Raw genomic sequence first — 20,234 nt, 5'->3', positions numbered from 1 at the left:
GCCAATCTGCTAGGTGTGAGGTGATAACTCAATTTATATACCTTTTAGGGGAATTGAGGGGCCAGGAAATATGATTGATTGACTTTACCACAGTTACAAAGAAATGGAGGTGTTCAAACTAGGAGAGGATACAAACAGGCTAGGGAAAGGAACCATAGCCTGAGGCTGGGGTGTCAAGGAGTGGGCTCCTTACTATGGCTTCTAAAAGGATGGTCCCTGCCCAAGGGTTAGTCTTCTTGGGAAGGATCTCTGATACAATGGGGGAGACTTCTAAAACAAAAAGGGTTTGCTTAGCCCCCACCTAACAGGGATTATTATTTACTTTAGGGTTTATAATTCAGCCTGAAACTGGTAGTCTGAGATTCCCTTTGAGGTGAATTCTCTAGGGGAACAGGGACAAGCTTGGGGTCTCCAGCTTTCAAGCTGACTAAACTTGGGGTTGCTAGATCCCAAATTGACACAGACTTTTATGGTTTTTGTACAATAGGTTATAGTGTATTCCTTGACCTTTAAGTCAAGGAACCCAGAGCTATTCCATGCTAATATTTGTATGTTTCCTTCCTTCCTTTCCTACCTCCCCATCCATGACATACTTTTTAGTGTATGAATCCTAGTTAGGTTTTTTCTTTGAAAATGAAATGAGAGGTTTCATGAATAGCCATGTTTTAAACTCTTTGATAGGGGATAATGAGTTACCTTTTATTTATATGATTTGACCTTTTTTCTCTGTGGGTTACTGACCTTCAGTGAATAGAACAAAGCAAATCTTCATCCAATATTCGATTCATTTACAGGAACATGTACAGAGCTCTCTAGTACACTTTCTGGGACACAGAGCCTTCTAGATTTTAGGGGAAGATCTAGAACTAATGTTTCTACATTCCTCATTAATCTGCCCTCAGACACTTACCAACTGTGGCCCTGGGCAAGTCACTTAACCCTGTTGGCCTCAGTTTCTATTAAATGAACTGGAGAAGAAAATGGTAAACCACTCTAGTATCTTTGTCTCAGATACTTCCTAGTTGTGTGACTGTGGGCAAGTCACTTAACCCTATTTTTAGGGCCCTTGCTCTTCTATTTTAGAGTGGTTACTAAGACAGAACTGTCAACATGGAAATATAGAAATCCCCAGTTTACTTAGTTTAAAGGTATAAACCCCAGGTTTTGATCTTGTCACAGGAGAGGTTTCTCCTTGAGGGAAGGTCCCACTTCACCAGACAATAGACATTCACTTCAAGTGGGAGGCAGATCCCACCAGGAAGTCTAGTAGCTCTTTTGTCTCCAGAAGCCTTTCCCAGTATTTTACACCCTCCTTACCAAGGATCAAACTTGGGACCTTCAGCTTGCAAGACTGAGGCGCCAAAACTGAAGTGAATGTCTATTGTCTGGTGAAGTGGGACCTTCCCTCGAGGGGAAACCTCTTCTGTGACAAGGTCAAAACCTGGGGTTTATACCTTTAAACTAAGTAAACTGGGGATTTCTATATTTCCATGTTGACAGAACATAAGGTTTTTTTTTTAAGTGCATGTTAATGGACTGACTGATGCATAACTAGTAGTTGTAAAGTAAGTGCTACCCCCAGCTTTCCCTCATCTTCAGCCCCCCAAAGTCACTCATATTGTTACCTTGGTTTAGGTAGAAATTCCTATTAAGACCCCCTTTGCTCCTTTCTCAGCCCTGTCCTTCTTGTCCTAGAGTTTCTTCTTGGCAAAAATTCTTGCTCCAGCAGGTTTAGTGGCAGCTGAGCATAAACTTCTGTTTGTGTCTGATCTTCCCATCTGGACAATTCCTAGGTGGGAATGGAAGGATTATTTAGCTCAAACAGACTAAACATACTCAGCCCTGAGGCTAGTATTGGTCTGAAGGGGGGAGTGGGGGGGGGGGGGAGAATTGCTTTGCTAAATGGGAGGAAGTCTCTGAGAATACCTGACAAGAGAGCTGGGCTGAGTATCTGGAGTGAATTTTAAGTCTTTAGTGCTTTCTTTCTTTTTCTTTTTCTTTTTTTTTTAATAAATTCTTACCTTCTTAGTATCAAGTCTAAGCAGAAGAGTGGCAAGGGTTAGGCAGTCATGGTTAAGTAACTTGCTCAGGGTCACACAGTTAGGAAGTGTCAGAGATCAAATTTGAACTCAGGTCCTTCAGACTCCAGATCTGGCACTCTACTATTCTATCTAGCTGCCCCTTCTAAGGATTTCTTTGTGTGTCTACAGGCACTTTTTCTTTCTGTGAGCTTCAGTTTCCCAGTCTGGAATATGTCAGTAACTTCTGAGAGTATTAATTTTTTTAATCAGACATGTGATTTTATCTGTGGGAGTTACCCTCTATCAACACATATCATTCTTTTCTGTGTAATTGAATACTAAGAGAGTTACCTTTGGCAGTGAGAGGTTAAGTGACTTTCTCAGAGTCACAAAGCCAGAATCTGTCAGAGATGGTTGACTCTGGTCTTCCCGACTTTAGGGTGAATGAACTCTTGAACCACTAAACCACCCTGCTTTTCAAAAGGTGTTCTATAAGAATGAAAGATTGCATCTTGGAAATACTGTGAGTCCTCCACATGCAGCTTCCAATCTATTTTGTCATCCAAAGCCTGACACAATAAAACTTGCATTTATTGCAAGGGAATATTGCTTAATTAACCTTACTTGACCTTGTTCAGATACTCTCAGCACTTACACACTTAAGCAATACTATACAGGAGGATAAACTCCATGAAGATAGGGATTGTGTCTTAATTATCTCAGTGTTTCCCTTATTGTTGGTACACTGTAGGCCATTTATTAAAATAGTGATTGGTTGAGTGAATGAGCCAATAGATCAATAAGCATTTATCAGGCACTTAACTATGTGCCAGACACTATGCTAGGCCCAGGGAATACAAAAACAGGGAATACACAGACTTAAGAAGCTTACATTCCATCAAAGAATTTGACTTCATAAAGCTTATTGTGTAATATGTAGGATTTGTTTAGTTGTGTGTGACTTTTTTTTCTCATTTAAAAAAGAAAAACCCTTCTGTTGTAAAACTGATACTGAGTATGTGTGACTAGGGTCACACAGCTAGGAGGTATCTGTGAAGGGAGGTCAGATTTGATGTGTCCAACTCTTCTTGGCCCCATTTAAGGTTTTTTGGGCAAAGATCCTGGAGTGGTTTGCCATTTCCTTCAGCTCATTTTATAGATGAGGAAAATGAAACAAACAGGGTTAAGTGATTTGCTCAGGGTCACACAGCTAGCATCTAAGGTAAAATTTGAACTTGGGGAGATGAGTCTTCCTGTCTCTCCACTGTGCCACCTAGCTGCCCTGGCAGGTAGGATAGGACCCTCTAAATATGCAGTAATTGTACATCATTATATTGCACAATATAATATGATGGGAAGTATAGTAGAAGAAAGGAAAGGTTTCATGAAATAAATGGCATTTGTACTTATTGATAGGTTTTTTATTCAGAGTGCTTTTATTCCTTTGATGTTACCATGTTCCATCCTTTCATCTAAGCTTCTTGAGGACAAGAGCTTCCTCAGACTAAAAATTCTCCAAAGGCAGAAACTCTGTCTTTAATTTCACACTGTATTCCTTCCTTGTGATAGACATGAGCATGCTTTATTGGAACAGTTACCTTCTCTTTTAAATTCCAGTCTTAAGCATCTGTGTTTGTTTTGTTACCTAGGGATTCCTGGCCCCTCTCCTTTTGGGCTGGCTGAACTGATCCAGTCTTCCTGAGGCAAGATGTTCCTGGTGGGCCTGTCAGGGGGCATAGCCTCAGGAAAGAGCTCAGTCATTCAGGTGTTCAGGGATCTAGGCTGTGCTGTGATCGATGCGGACGACATTGCCCACCAGGGTGAGTTGGAGAATGGGACAAAATGGGATTCAATTTAACAAATATTAAGATATTCTTAATTAAAAGAAGATGTAATACATATACTACACTCTGGGATCATATAAACTTATAAGCTGGAAACATTGGACATCTCTTCTGCTGTGTCCCCAATACCTTTTATAGCCACCTTCTGCCTCCCCTTCTCTTAGTGGAGAATTGAGGGTGTTCCCACTATTACCTCAGGCCCCAGCAGTGGCAGAGGTAATTTGCTTAGTCTGATTTCCTTTATTCTTTTTCTACTTCTGTCACTGTCTTCTCTTTTTAAAATCCTCTCTCTTTTGGAATCCCTTCCTTGACTAAGGTAAGGAATTATTTAATTACTCTCTTCTTCTTAGTCCTCCAATTCTGAATCTTTATTTTTACAATAAAAAAGGTAAACTATTCCTCTTCCTTTAGGATAGTCAATCCCCACCTCAAAGCATACTGTCAAATTACATCATTATTCTTGCCTGGAGACTTCTTTAAAAATAAGTTTTAAAAATTTTCCCCCCCTAGATTACATGTCAGTGTCAAAACAATTTTTAATAATCGTTTTCTAACATTTTGCAATCCATGTTCTCTCCCTTCCTCCTACCCCTTCTCTTCCCCAAGACAACAGGTTATATGATATATGTTGTACACATGTATTATACAATATGTATTTTCATATTCATCATGTTGTAAAGTACATGTGCTTAATAAATGCTAATTAATCTCTCTTACTATGTACAATGTTCTCCTGGTTCTGCCTACTTCACTTTGCATCACTTCATATAGGTCTTTTTAGGTTATTTTGTGATCACTTTGTCATCATTTCTTCTGGCACAATAATATTCCATTACAATCATATGCCACAACTTTCTCATCCATTCCTGAATTGCTGAACCATCCCTTCAATTTCTAGTTCTTTGCCACAATAAAAAGAGTTGCTATAACTATTTTTGCACAAGTAGGTCCTTTTTTTCCTAGCTTTGATGTCTATGGAATACAGACCTAGTAGTGGTATTGATGGGTCAAAGGTTATACACAGTTTGATGGCTCTTTGGGCATGGTTCCAAATTGCTCTCCAAAATGGGTATCAATTCAAAACTCTACCAACAGTGTTTTTGTTTAAATTTCTCCACATCTCTAACATTTATCATTTTCCCTTTTTCTCAGATTAGCTAGTCTCATAGGTATAAGGTGGTATCTCAGAGTTGTTTTAATGTTCTTTTCTCTGATTAATAGTGATTTGAAGCATTTTTTTTAATGTGATTAAAGATACTTTTAATGTCTTCATCTGAAAATTGCCTGTTCATATCCTTTGACCACTTGTCAGTTGGAGAATGCTTTGTGTTCTTATACATTTGACTCAATTCTCTATATATTTGAGAAATAAGGCGTTTGTCAGAGATACTTGCTATAGAGATTTTTTCCCTAGTTTGTTGATTCCCTTCTAATTATGGTTGTATTGGTTTTTGTTTGTGCAAAAACTCTCTGATTTAATGTAATGAAAGCTATTTTATGTCTCATTAATGTTCTCTATGTTTTGTTTGGATTAAAATTCTTCCCTTATCCATAAATCTGATAGGCAAACAATTCTCTGCTCCTCTAATTTGTTTATGGTTTCACTCTTTATTTCTAAGTCATGTATCCGTTTTGATTTTACTTTGATATATAGTATAAGGTGTTGGCCTATGTCTCATTTGTGCTGAATTGTTTTCCAGTTTTCCCAGCAGTTTTTGTTGAATAGGGAGTTCTTCCAAAAGCTTGGATCTTTGGATTTGTCAAACACTAGGTTACTATGGTCATTTCCTACTGGGTGTTGAGTGCTAATCTATTCCATTGGTCCACTACTCTATTTCTTAGCCAATACCAGATTGTTTTGATGGATGCCACTTTATAATACAGTTTTATGATATACAGATCTGGTTTAGTTAAGCCATGTTCCTTCATATTTTTTCCATTAATCTCCTTCATATTCTTGACCCTTTGTCCTTCCAGAAGAATTTTTTTCTAGTTTTATGAAATAATTTTTGTGTTGTTTGATATGTCACTGAATAGGTAAGTTAATTTATGTAGAATTGTCATTTTTATTATGTTGGCTCAGCCTATCCATGAGCAATTAATGTTTTTCCAATTATTTAGATCTGATTTTGTGTAAAAAGTGTTTTGTAGTTGTGATCATATGGATCTTGGGTTTGTCTTGGCAGGTAGACTTGTCCTAGGTATTTTTTATTGTCTCTAATTATTTAAAAGGGATTTCTCTTTTTATCTCTTGCTGTTGGACTTTCTTGCTAGTATAGAGAAATGCTGATGATTTATGTGGGTTTATTTTATATTCTACAACTTTGCTAAAGTTATTCATTGTTTCAATAAATTTCTTTCTTTGATATCAGCCTGGAGACTTTTTTTTTTAAACCTTTACCTTCCGTCTACTGTGTATTGATTCCAAGACAGAAGAGTGGTAAGGACTAGGCAATGGGGGTTAAGTGACTTGCCCAGGGTCATACAGCTGGGAAGTGTCTAAGGTCAGATTTGAACCCAGGACCTCTTGTCTCTAGACCTGGCTCTCAATCTACTGAGCTACCCAGCTGCCCCCCCAGCCTAGAGACTTTTAAAGGGCAATGGGACAAACTCTTTCAAGGCCTAGTCTTGTGCTTACCTCTTTTCCCCTCCCTTGCTAGTGGTGAAGCCAGGTTTTCCTGCCTACTATCGTATTGTGCAAGCCTTTGGACATGAGATTCTGCTAGAAAATGGTGAGATCAACCGCCAGGCCTTGGGAAGCATCATCTTCCACCAGTCTGAAAAACGGAAACTACTGAATGCCATCACCCATCCAGACATTCGAAAAGAGATGTTGAAGCAGGTCCTGAAGTACCTGATTCAGGGTGAGATGCCAAAGGCTAGAGACTGGATGGAGGGAGTGGAAGGAGGGAGGCTGAAGTAATGATGTTTCCCTGATGAATTCTGAAACTTCCCTGATGAATGCTATGAAAGCAGCCTTTGTCTTTTTATCTTTATAGCAAGCAAGTCAGTTACAGTGATGGGGATAGGATTATGGTGGAGACTTGGATAGTAGTCAAAACATTTGACACTAACTGGGTACAGAATTCCATTCTAGGTCCTAGGAGAAGGAAGGATACAGGTGGAATAAGAAGACACATTTTCCTCACAATTGAGGAACTTAAAATGTTATAGGATGATGCTTTCAATTTAGTTTAGAGGAGGCTGACTTCTAGCTGACTTTTCTCCATGGTAGAGGTAATGAATTGCACCAAATTATTCACTCTATTTCCCAGTCTTCCTTCTAATTTATGATATCCATTTACTTTCAATATGACTGGTGCTAACCTTTGAAATGGGAATATTTCCACATTGGAAAATAGACAGGTAACTTTGATCTTGGTAGCATCATACTCCAAGTATCTAAAGTTACAGGCCCCTATACAAGTGGAGATAATGCATCCATTCATGAAAGAAATAGAAGAATACATACATAAAGACTAATAAATATAATTAAAAGGGGTAAGATACTCAAGTGTTCAAAGGAATAGGGAACAGAATGGAACAATCAGAGCCAAGGATGGTTAGAGCTGGGAGCAGTCAGAGGAAACATTTTCAAGAAGATTTTTCTGGAGGAAATGAGTCTTTAGCTGGTGCTAATATGATGGGAAAGGGATGAAGGAGAACTCAGAATGAGTCCAACTTGGGGAGATGAACCTGAGGAAAAATTTTCAGGTGAGAGAGAGTCACTGAGTGAGATATGGATGGACAGGCAGCAAGATATGTTACTAAAAGTTGCTGACATTTTAAAAGGAATTTAAGATTTGTAAAATGCTTCTTTTGATCCTCAAAACACCCCTCTGAGGTTGGTACTACAGGTATCTTATCTCCATTTTAGATATGAGAAAACTAAAACTCAAAGAGGTTTTAACTTAAAACCCACATAATTAGTGCATTTCATAGCACTAGTTTCACAGTTTTAAATCCAGGTATCTCTTGACTCCAGGTTCATTCCAGAGGTTAGAGAGTAGAACTCATTAGGCTAATACTTAGGTTAGTAACCTTTCCAAAATTATTCCAGAGCCTCAAATTTTAAAGGGGTGGAAGTATGGCAACAGTAACAGGAAAAAAACAGGGAAAAATAACTTTCATTATCTGATCTTTACACCATACTTTGTCACTCTCAGAACTAATGCATTTTGAATATCCCTTTTGCTTCCTTTTCTTTTTCTTTTTCTAAATTCCTAAAGGATATTTTCAAAATTCCCCTTGTGGAAGTGGCCACAGCTACTTTAGGGAAGCAATATGTTTAGGATATTAGGTTAGGAAGGACTTATGGCCTAATTCTGGCCTTTGCATTGTGTTTATAGCCAAGTTCTTTTCTCCCTACTGCACCTACTTCTCCTTTACAAAGCCTGCCCCCCCTCCTTGTCTCCCTCTCCCCGTCTCTCCCTTTCCCCCTCTCCCCCTTTCTCCTTCTCCCCCTCTCCCCCTCTCCCTCCCACCCCCACCCTCTGTGTCTTTGCTGACCATGTAAAGGAAGACATCTGGTGACTCTGACTCAGGTTCAGTGACTAGACTGGGACCATTAGCTAGGTTTCCTCTCTACTGGTCTAGCTTATGTTTATCCTCCCAAACTGGCTTACCCCTCCCCTCCCCTGCCTTCTTTCTGGATGCTTATGCTTTTATGCTGCTTCTCCCCTCAGCTCCAGGAATGGAATCCTCCATCTTTCATTTGTGCCCTTTGCATTCCCTCCCAGGCCAGTTACAAGTACATCTGTAGGGCTCGAAGGCGGCAGCGTAGCTTCCCTTCTGAGATTACTCATTGGATAATGTCACCCGCTCTGAAACATTCTCTGTGCTTCCCCCTCCCCACCCTATCTCACTTAAATAAAAGCCAGAAAGCTCTTTTCAGCTTGATAAGGTGAAAAATGGGGACGACAGCTGTGGCTTCCACAGTCCCAGTTTTCCCCTGATGAGTATAACAAATACAACTGTCAAAGTTGGTATAATCAAACGTCAGATAAGATCACCAGCTGTTGGGGGAGGTCTCTGTGTAGGCAGAAGAATGTCTTAATAGAGTCAGGATAGTTTGTAGAGCTTATCAAGCAGGAGGGATGTGACAGCTGAATGGACCTTTACTGGTGAACCAAAGTACTGGCCACAGACTCCCAGGAGGAGCCTGGAGGAAAGGACAGATCGAGGGGAGAGGAGGAGATGGGAGTGGAGAGGCAAAGGGAGATAAGAGGTTTTAAAAGGAGCTTGTATTGGCTCTGGCCCTGAGGTGGATAAGCACTACTACCAGCTTCTGTTCTATGTTCCCTTCATGCAGTCTGGTCTTTGCTGTTTTGGGGAGGCCCATGTGTTTCTCTTGGACTTCTCAGTCAGAAAAACTAGGCAACTGGGGAACCAGGTGGCCTGAGTTTTCTTCCTGGCTAAATGATCTTGAATGTCAACTCCCCCGTGAGTCAAAAAAGGAATAATCCTGGAATGTTTGTGCATACAAATAATTGCTCATATTGGTAGCATGTTTTACAGATTCTTAAGCATTTTCTAGGGGGTAGCTAGGTGATGCAGTAGAGAGAGTTCTAGGTCTAGAATCAGCCTCAGGCACTTAGCTGTGTGACCTTGGGCATGTCATGTAACCCTGTTTGCTTTAGTTTCCTCATCTGGAAAATGAGCTGAAGAAGGAAATAGCAACCACTCTAATATCTTTGCCAAGAAAACTCCAAAAGGGGTCATGAAGAGTCCAACATGACTTAAAAAAAGATTAAACACACAATCGTTTTCATTTAACATTCTATCATTTGACCTCAACAAGTTCCATTTGAGCCAGTAAGGATAGATGGTATTATCCCCATTTTTCAAAAGAGAAAACTAGGACTAAGAGATTAAAAAAACCTAGTGCTATTGTGAGTCAATGGTTTTATCCCCATCCAGTCCAGTTGTGACAAAGGCAATTACCATTTGCTACTAAAATTTTCATCCTTGACTCCATTCTGTCTTTTCACAGGTTACATTTGGTCATGAGGCATAGAACCCCAATGACATGCTCCACTGATGTTTAAAGAGTGTCATGTTCAAATGAGAGAATAGCATCTTTTGGGGGGTGGGGAGGGGCTTTTTTTGAATGTTTCTAGAAAATGATTTAGGGGTTAGGTTTAGGGTTAGGGTTTTTGTCTCATTGGAGGTACTGTGGCTTTTCTTAGGGCTATCAGCTTGGCCACCTTAGAGGCAAATAAATACATCTTCCATCTCAAACTCCATTCTCTGTAGCTAAAAGTCTCATCTTAGAGTATAATTCTTCCTCCCTTTCAGTGCCTTTTTCTTGCCTCTTGACATATCATTGCTCTCTTCTCTTCCTTCTATGCCACCTGTCTCTGTATCTAAAAAAAATCTTTAGTAGTTATTACCTGCTGCCTACTGAATAAAGTCTAATCTCCATAGCCTAGCATTCAGTGTTCAATACATCTGGTTCCAGACAGCTTTATCTGTTTCCTTAACTTTGTATTCCAACCAAACCAACCATTCTCCAGATATACACATCACACTTTCCTACCTCTGTGCCTTTACTCAGATTCCCTTTTCCTAGAATGTCTTTTCTCTTTCCTAGAATGTCAGATTCTGTTTGTCTGGAATGTTCTAATCTGCTTTATATGAAATCTTACTTATCCTTCCAAGATCCCACTCAAATGCTGCTGCTTCTTCCAAGATAGCTCCCTCATCATCCTATAAGGAGCCATTCTTCTTTCCCTCTTAACTTCCATGGCATTTCATTTATACCAATCATAAAATGATACTTTTTTATATATTGCTTTATTTTATAATTTTTTGTATACCTCTTCTCTCTAAGTTTGTCATTTCTATGAGAACAGGGACCCTGTATCATATGACTTTGTAGCCTGCACAGTGATTTGGACATAGGCATTTAATAAATATATATTTTTTAATAAATGGGAATTTTCCAGAATTTTCCGCATAAGGGTTTTCTTCCCCAAGGGGCAAAGTATGGATTTGGTCTTCTTGTATACATAAAAAAAGGTTTCTGAGACTGATTTATGATTGGAAGTGAGCTGATACTCTGGAAACCCCATGGTCTTGCCATTTTCCTAAGTCAAAATCTAACTTATCAGCTGAGTGCTTTTCTTTTCTTGTCATTTGGGGGAATTAAGGAAGAAAATAGGGCTTCTAGAACAGGAAAGGATGATGACTGGCTCTTCTCAATCTTTTTGGGCATTTTCATTCTCCCCAGGGTATCGATATGTGATCTTGGACATCCCCTTGCTGTTTGAAACCAAAACAATGTTACGATTCATGAAGCATACAGTGGTGGTATATTGGTAAGTTGGAGTTCTGAAATGGAGAAAAGCCACAGGGTCTTGGGATAAAGAGAGACTCCCTCAGGCAGTAGTGGGACTTTGCCTGGGCAGCAGTCTGTATGGTTCTTTCTGTCAAGATGAGAGGCTAAGTCTCCACTGAACTGAGCACTGAATGTTGACCAGTCTGATGTTACCCAGTTGTTTCTGCTGGGGAGGCTGTCCCATTATTCCCATTTTTTGTCCTTGGTTCTCAGGGCACTGGTACATGGGGAGAGCTCCTCCTTCTGGTTGTTTCAGGCATATCGTCACTTAAAGCAAGATGGAAAGGGCTATTATATTGCTGTCATTGATAATATCCTTTCATGTTCAAACAGATTGCTTTCATGTCCATTCTCAGTTCACTCTCCCAACATAAGGTAGGGTAGGGATAATTATGCCCATGTTGCCAATGAGGAAGCCAAATTGCGGACACAGATATTTAGCGACTTGGCCAAGGTCACACAGTAGTTGAGCTCCTATACACTGGGGAACAATGAGAGTACCAGTGAGCTAGTGAAGGTGAATTATTCTACATTGGCCCCCAGGGGGTGGTGGAGCAAGGCAAATAAAAATTCAGGTTTTAACAAATGGAGGAGGATCAAACTGTCAAAGAAAAATGAGTCATGGTCTCCAGTGATCAAGTGAGCAAGAACAGCTGAGATACCAGGGCTATCTTCTGCTCTAATGCTTCCTGGATGCTTCCCACAGTCCTTTGGGAGGCACTTGGCTTCTCAGGTATGTTGTTTCAGGGTGGTCCCCAGGAGAAGGATATATGGGAGGCATGTGCTAGGAAATAGTACCCCAAATATCCAAGACTGTCTATTCTGCAACTCCTAGCCCTATATTGTCTTTAAAAATGCCTTTTTTTTTCCTCAAGGAGTACAGTCAAGTCATCCAAAGTGTTCTATAGCTGACTAAGATCTTACCTCTAGGTTATCAGCTCCTTGACTTTATAAGGAGCCTGGTTTCAATTTCCCAGGTCTCCAAAATGACTTGCTTCCTTATCTGTGAAATGGGTTTAATAATGCTTCATGCTACTTACCACTCTGGGCTGTTGTCTGCAAAGTGCTTTGTAAACTGTAAAGCATTGTATAAATGTGAGCTGTTGTTATTAATGCAGCAGGAACTGACCCCATGACTTTAACCTTATTAACTATGTTCTGCAATGAAATGCCAGTAAGATGAAATAATTGGAAAGCTCACTGTCTGGGTAAGGAGAGTTTGTTGTATATGTCTAACCCACCTATTCCTCCCTTAGTTATCTTTCTAAATTTCCTGGAAAGGATGTGATAAAATCTTCCCATTTTTCAAATGGAGAAATTGAGGCTTGATGAAAAAACTCAGGAGACCTGGAAGCTGATTCATAGCAAAGAGGACAAGAACCAACTTTTATTTTTAAATTTCCTTAAAATCCTTACCAAACTGCTGTCTTATCATTTTTTTAACCAGCCATGGCTGTCCACGGATTCAGTGAGTTTTAGAATAACATTTTTTGGGATCTATGCAGCCAGCCAACCAGCTCCTTTTGCATTTGGGGGTGGGGTGCAGAAAGTATTTGGGAGGCCACATAGCTCATTCTTTAGCTGTTAGCTTCCTTACAACTCCACAGCTTTACTCTGGAGAGGTAGAGATACCTTGGGGCAGAACCAGGAGCCTACTGAATAAAGAGTCTTGGGACCTACGTAGTAAATTCTAGATTGGAGGAGGAGCTTTTAAATTTCTAGCAGAAAGACAATTAGAGCAGCAGATAGCCTTGCATTCCAGCAATTAGCTGACCCCAAAAGCTGATTTTAAATTCCTTCCAGCATGGAATATAGTGCACTGGACAAGGAAGGCTTTTGATAAATGGTAGTTCTATGTTGACTGAGTGGAAAGCCCTTAGTTCTCTATAACCATCCCCACTCCCCAAACACATACAGCCCTTTACTTAGCCTAAAGCTTTTGCCACACTGGCCACATCTTCCACACCACTTGGTTGCTCTGCATGGCTTTCTGGATAGGAGGAGGGAAAGGAGGGAGGACTTAGGACTGATCAGTGAAGGGAGGGGGGGAAGCTTCTTTGATGGTCCTAGGAAGCTATTCAGAATGCAGCCAGCAGCCCTGTTGCCTCTGGGGAGATAGCTGAAAGGGCTTAGCTGGGCAAGACAGCCCTTTAAGTAAAGGTCACTCTGGCTTGGCCAGAAACCCTAAGGGGAGAGGAAGAGAGAGAGCTAATGTCACTCCCTTGGATTGCTGCTCATGAAGGGTTAAGTTGAAATTCTGGGCTGCAGAGCCATGACATACCTAAATATTTTGTGGACCCAGGGTTTGTCCCAACACCTGCTCTTTTTCAAAGGTACACTAAAGAGTTGGAAATGGGGAACAAGAGATATATAGAAGTGACAACTGTTTTCAAATCCACATTTCTTACTAACTTTGCCTGGAAGAAGGGGGCTGCTTTCTCTGGGAATGGGGTAGAACTATAGTCAAAGTTGAACCAGAATGCCTGAATGAGAGAGACATCTGTTCTGGGAAGAATTTCCCTGTGAATTTCTCCCAAGATGTCCTTGGAGGTGGGGTGAGAATCTCCCTCTGATTTCAGCTCCTATTCCCTTTCTCTTCCTTTCCACAGTGACCCCCAAACCCAGCTGTCACGGCTGATGGAACGGAATGGGCTGAGTCAAGAGGAGGCTGAGGCAAGGATAGCAGCCCAACTGCCCCTAGAAGAGAAGCGCCAACTGGCTCAGCACATCCTGGACAACTCAGGGGAGTGGGAGGTCACCCGACGGCAGACCCTCCGCCTGCATTCCCAGCTAGAAGATTCCCTGGACTTTTTACCATTGAGGCTTGGCCTGTTTGCTGGCTTTGTTGGCATCATATACCTCTTTTCTCGACACTTCCTACTCTAATAAGGCCCCCAGCCCCTTAAACATTTACCTCCAGGGCAGACAGTCAAGCCTAATGAGACTGAGGCCAACAACAGGGTCTTGAACTCTGTCCAGGAGAAGATTATGTTCTGTCCTGTCCCTCCCTCTCATAGACTCTGAGCTCTCTCTCCTCTTCTGTCAGGCAAGCCGGCTTGTTGGATTGAGAGGTTGGGGAAAAGGTTGGCACGGTTGTCACAGAAGAGACAACCTTTGGAGGGGGCACTGCCCACTCCCGAGTTAGGATCCAATTTACTAATTTCTCCTTTTCCTAACTATGTCCCATTGGCAGATTTGAACCTTTGGTAGCACTCATAGTTCATGTTTTCGGGTGATTTTTTCTTAACACTACAGATTTTTAATATTAAAACACAGTTAAGAATGCTCCTCTGAAGAGGTCTAGGAAAGAGAGGGGTTACCCAGTGGCCTTTGTATTGGTCCAAAGGCTTCATGGCTCCTGAGAGCAGAAAGATCCTTGAGGCCACAGGGCAGAAGATTCACTTAGTGTTCATCTTTAAAGAAAGCTTCCTTTCTTCCCTTCTCTCCCCTCATCTGTAATCAAAGTGGCTCCTATGGAGCTTTGGGTAATTGTAGCTCCTCCCAGTTCAATGTGTACCTTGCCAGGAGCTCAATAAATGTCCATGGATGAACATTGTGGTTCTCAGACTGTGTTGGACCTGTGCCTTCCATTCAGTTAGAACCCTCATGGGTAGGTGTGCATGCTTGTGTGTTTTGGCTTATACAGACAAGCTACAGTAGCCTTTCTGTAGGCCATTGCTTTGGACCCCGTGTACCCATATCTGTGCTGTCATGGTTTCCTCCATTCCTGATGGTATGTCTGCAGTGGAAGGATGAGCCAGCCCTCCCGTTGCCAGGTTTCTCCAGTGTCCCTTGATGGTAAGATTAGTACAGCTTTCCAAGGGGAGAATCACTCCTAGCTTGTCATTCCTGCCTGATTTGGATCAAGAGGAGGTGCTTACCTCCCAGGCACCCATCTTCCCCTTTGCTACTGCACCCAGGGCAGCTGGGCTGCTTCTGCTGCCCTAGTTATGCCACTGCTTTGGAGTGACAGCAACATTTGAACCAAATGACAAGCACAGGACTTTTGAATTTGGTTTATCACCACCAAATGGGGACACCGTCTGTGTCCAGCTTTGGAACTGGAAGCAAGAACTGATCTCATTTCCCCCCAAACACCCACTGACCCTTTCTGACTCCATTCTAATCCCTCTACCTGGCTGAAGCACAGATTCCCCACATAAGTGACTGGCTCAGCCTCTGCACACCCCCTCACCTTGGTGTTTTTTTGCCTCACCTCCAGTTCTACCCCTAGTTATCTATTGCAATAAAAAAGGCTGTTCCTTCACAACATAGTGAACTGCTGCTGTTGCGTTCATCCTGGGGCAGGAACATCCTATTAAGTCTAGAAATAATTGTGATAAATGCTAATAGTGCAGTGGCCACATTTTGTGCCCCTTTCCTCATAGCTCTGTGTGCTTCAGAGACATCAGCTCATTAACGCTCAGCAAACCCCCAAAGGGAGATAGGTTCTTCTGGTTCACCAGCTGAGGAGAGAGAGGCAAGAAGGAATGAATGTCCCTGTGGCTAATGGGAGTGGCAAGATGGTGGGTAGCCAGGGCTTCCCAGATCACCAGAGTAAGCTTTTAAATCGCCTCCACCACTACCTTAGGAGAAGAGACTGTAACCTCTCGGAGTTCCATCTAAGAGCTCCTTTGATGACCATGGCTTAGGTGAAGGGAAGAGATGAACAGGGCACCTCAGCAACAGCTTTATTTCTTCTCCACCACCCTATCACTTCACTTTCCTTGAAGGCCCAGCCTAAAAATGGGCCTTTGACCCGTAGGACTTTCTCTGATGCTGCTTTTTTTTTTAAACCCTTATTTTTCATCTTGGAATCAATGTATTGGTTCCAAGATAGAAGAGTGGTCAGGGCTAGGCAATGGGGGTCAAGTGACTTGCCCAGGGTCACACAGCTAGGATGTGTCGAGGTCATATTTGAACAGAGGACTTCCCATCTCTGGGCCTTTGATGCTTCTAGTTGGGGACATGCATGCAACTCGTCAACTAGGGTCATGCAGAATCTCCAAAGTCAGCCATTAAATGGCTTGGCAAGGCCTGTTTAATTAGAGAGCTGGACTATAACTGGCTATAGCCACCCAGAAACAATTGGAAGATGTGGTACCCACCCTGAAATGGATTCAGAAGCCCCAGAGCTATATCCACATAGAGCTAGTGCCCCCATTTCACCAGTAGGTGGCAGCAACAGCCTAAAACCGGTCCAGCCTCTAGGGGCCAGCTGAGAGGGAGATGTGCTAACTTTTCTGGATTCCCACTTGCTACTGCAGCCACCTAACATTTCCTATTGCCTTTTCTTCCCATCCTGGCTTTGACAGTGGTCATCTGCACATTCCCTGCCTCTTTTCCTTCTAAGACTCTTTGGCAGTCCGGCAAAGCTGATGGCCTGCCTACAATACTATTTTTAAATGCATAAAGTAAGATTATAAAGGAAACCAATTGTGTTAAAAGGATTGTTATCAAATCACTTTTTTAAAAACCAAGCTCATGAATCCCAAATGAAGAACCTTTTCTGTAGGTAGAAGGCAGATCTAAGGAAATAAAAAAGGAGGGTAACTACAACTTTGAACTTCCTAAAGTCTGGGGGCTCTCATTAAAATTGCTAGGCTTCTGGCATCTTCATTCCTTCAGGCAGAAATGGGAGTCTCAGAACTGGGGTTTACATCACCTAGTAAAGACCCCAAAGCATACTCCCAAGGTCAGGAGTTATTTTCCTCTTTAATACAGGCACAGAGACATGAAGATTAGGAAATATATCACATAATCTAAGATTTTGTGATAGAATCCCTTGAACCTTTTTTTTTAGTCCCTTGAGTCTTTTTTAAAATTTTTATAAAAACCCTTACCTTCTGTTTTGGAGTCAATACTGTGTATTGGCTCCAAGGCAGAAGAGTGGTAAGGGCTAGGTAATGGGGGTCAAGTGACTTGCCCAGGATCACACAACTGGAAAGTGTCTAAGGCCAGATTTGAACCCAGGACCTCCAGTCTCTAGGCCTGACTCTCAATCCACTGAGCCACCCAGCTGCCCTCTAGTCCCTTGAGTCTTAACCACCCAAGCTTTGGCTCTCAGGCACTAACCCCTTTCCCTAAGTCAGTGGCACCAGTCCTGGAGTTGGGAAGACCTGGGTTCAAATCTGGCCTCAGACACTTGTATGATCCTGGACAAATCACTTAACCCCAATTCCCTAGCTCTGGTCAGTCTTCTGTCTTAGAATTGATACTAAGATAGAAAGTGAAGGTTTTTTAAAAAGGGAGAGGAGAAACTCAGGCAAAGATTGTAATCTCAGAAAGAATAATTGGGTCCAATCCATTCAACAAATATTCAATTCAACAGATATTAAGATCCTACTGTATTCAAGGCCTTGTGATAAGACTTGGGAATATAGAGACAAAGAATGGCATAGTCCCTGCCCTTATTGAGCTTACTATGTAAAAAAGCAGATATGACATCTGTGAGTTAGCATGCTAACAGGTAGAATGTGAGAAGAGCACAGGAGAGATCTAGATAAAGTACTTAGAAAGTTTGAGGAGGGATGGGTCTAGAATACTCAATCTCAGAAGAGAAATTGGGGGAAATCCTTTTCCATAATGCCATCTTCATAGATTAGGAAGTGTAACCTGAGATATTCCTAATGCCTCTGTATCTACATACCAGGATCTAGAGATGATTTAAGAGTCCTTTCTATATTTTTGACCCCCTTTAAACACTGGGGAATGTATTTCATTTATTTATTGCCTACTTTGTGTAGAATCATTTCTTGGATTCCTCCTAAAACTATTTTCTTCAAAATGTGAGAGGTACATATAGTAAACATTTACATTTTTGTATGATGATTGATGCTAGTGGGCTTTCTAGTCTCTTAAGAGGAGGCAAAGAGAAAGGCAGAATCCAGGAAGAATCTTCTGCCTGACAGGGGAACAGTAACTGAGAAGGCTCTTTCACTAGGATGGGAGGGAAGATAGGATTGGAGCCTGGGACAAACATAAGAAAGGCTAGAGGGGGGTAGCTCAAGGCTTGTGACAGGTGGCCAGGAAGTAAGTTGCCATACTGCTTCCTTTAAGGGTCTTAAACCCCTATCCCTACCCCCAGCACTACCTTCCAGAGACTAGGAGACCAGCCTGATTCTTGTCCTTTGGCTCAGCCATAGCTAGTATAGAAAAGTCTCTTTTCCTTTCTTTGCCTTCCATCCCATCCCACCCCAACTCCCCCCCCATCCCCACTCCACTCACATTCCAATACAATTTTCAGCTAACCAGCACGTCAATAGAACAAGCCAGGCGACCAGATTGCTGGCCAATTACAGGAAATCATTCTGCTCCATAGCTCCTTTGAGAGCTCTAAAAGGGTTGGGGAGGGATTGGGAGGCTATGTTCAGATTCCCCACACTGTGTGTGTGTGTGTGTGTGTGGTGACACAAGGGCTGATTTTGGACAGGGAATTACTGCAGTCCACCTGGGCCCCTGTAAAGAAGTTGGGAGTAGAGGAACAGAAGAGAAAAGCTCTGGCCAACAGCCCTAAATTTGACTGCTTCTTCATGTTTATTCTTCAGCCAATATGGAACCTACTTATTGTGTGGAACTGAAGTGGTTGGCTGTATTGCTCCTCCAGAGGGCTGGACAACTGATAGATCCCAGTAGTCTGATCTAAGGACCAGGATAGGGGTTAGATTTGGGCGTAGAAAGAAGGAAGTCTTCCAGAGGGAAGGAAAGATAATTCAAGTTCATGGAGACTAGGATGTGTGTGGAGGAGCACCCTTTTGTATACAATGCTAGGCATTGAAATAAAGGGAAATGGGAAGTCTGGAATGGAAACAAAGGGAAACTATGGCAGGAATGGGACTTATTAAGGCCAAAATGCTATCAAGTAGGAAAAGGGAAATAGAGTTGAGCTTGTGTGGCATAGTAAATAAAGCAGCAGATTTGGAGTTCAGATTTTGAATCTACCTAGTGCTTGGCACAGAAAAATGTTTATTAACTGCTCCCCATCTGTGTTACTGATCTTTGGCAAGCCACTTTGTCTCTGGGCCTCAGTTTATTCACTGGTAAAATGGTTATTGTAGTGGTCTTAAGAAGGTAATCTCAAAGATCTTTTCTTGCTTGACATCTATGATCTATCCACAAGAATCTCTGCCTCTCTTCTCCCCCCCCCCATTTCTCTTCTTGTCTCTCTTCTCCTCCCTCTTTCTCTTCCCCCTTTTCTCTGTCTCTTCTCTTTCTGTCTTCTTCTCTCTCTCTCCCTTCCTCCCTTTCTGTCTCTCCTCTCTGTCTTTTGGTCTCTCTCCTTTCTTTGTGTCTCTCTCCTCTCTGTTCCTCCCCCTTCTATCTTATCTATATCCACCCATTTTTCTCTATTTCTGTCTGTATATATGTGCCTCTCCCTGACGTTGTCTGTTTCTCCCTTTATTCCTCCCTCTCCAAGTTCCTATCATAATCATTATATTCACTTCTCATTCATCATATATGTGTGTATGTATGTATATATGTGTGTGATACTTCTGTATCAGCTTCCCTTGCCCTTCAGAGCTCTTTTATGCCCTCCCAGGTGGAGAAGCCATGATTACCTCGGGTTCACCTGTGATTATCCCAGCAACACGGAACCCAACTTGAGTCGGTGCCAACCCTCTGAAAGCTGAGGCTGTCCGAGACTGGGCGCTGGGACAACTGGCTTTCTGTCCTGGTTTTGCCTACCTAAGGAGGTCTGCCTTTTCTTCCTTTTGGGAAGGGCCAGAGGAGAGATGCCTTTGTCCCCCAGGCCTGGATCTCGCTCCTCATCCCAAGCCCCAGCCCTCTGTCTGGCCCAAGTCCAGGTCACATTGTCCCCGCCACCCACGCATTCCCTAGGGCCCAGAAGCGTGTTCTGTGATTCGAGAGCAGGGAAGAGAGAAAAGCATCCCATTGCCCTCATCCTCCGCCTGCCTAGCGCAGCGGCGGCGATGCGGACCGAGTCAGAATGCAGAGAGGAGCTGTCCGTCCCATCGATCGGGCCCACGGGGAGCCAGCCCAGCAGCCCGCCCCGCCGCTCCCTTCCCCTCC

General features: G+C 42.3%; 1 protein-coding gene across 11 annotated transcripts in view; it reads left to right on the top strand.

Annotated features, from left to right (window-relative positions):
* DCAKD (dephospho-CoA kinase domain containing) overlaps positions 1-14,755 on the top strand; it is a 53,114-nt gene extending 38,359 nt beyond the window's left edge. For all 11 annotated transcript variants that reach the window (XM_001375433.5, XM_056816987.1, XM_007482467.3 and 8 more), the window contains 4 exons: positions 3,671-3,841; positions 6,526-6,729; positions 11,097-11,184; positions 13,814-14,755. In XM_001375433.5, the coding sequence (XP_001375470.1) occupies positions 3,730-3,841; positions 6,526-6,729; positions 11,097-11,184; positions 13,814-14,090 (681 nt within the window). In that variant the 5' untranslated portion in view covers positions 3,671-3,729 and the 3' untranslated portion in view covers positions 14,091-14,755. The remainder of the gene's footprint in view (positions 1-3,670; positions 3,842-6,525; positions 6,730-11,096; positions 11,185-13,813) is intronic.
* The last annotated feature ends 5,479 nt before the right edge of the window (positions 14,756-20,234 follow it).

Source organism: Monodelphis domestica, chromosome 2 (assembly GCF_027887165.1).
Source record: "Monodelphis domestica isolate mMonDom1 chromosome 2, mMonDom1.pri, whole genome shotgun sequence".
NCBI classification, from domain to species: Eukaryota; Metazoa; Chordata; class Mammalia; order Didelphimorphia; family Didelphidae; genus Monodelphis; species Monodelphis domestica.
This window is presented reverse-complemented; position numbering and strand designations above follow the sequence as displayed.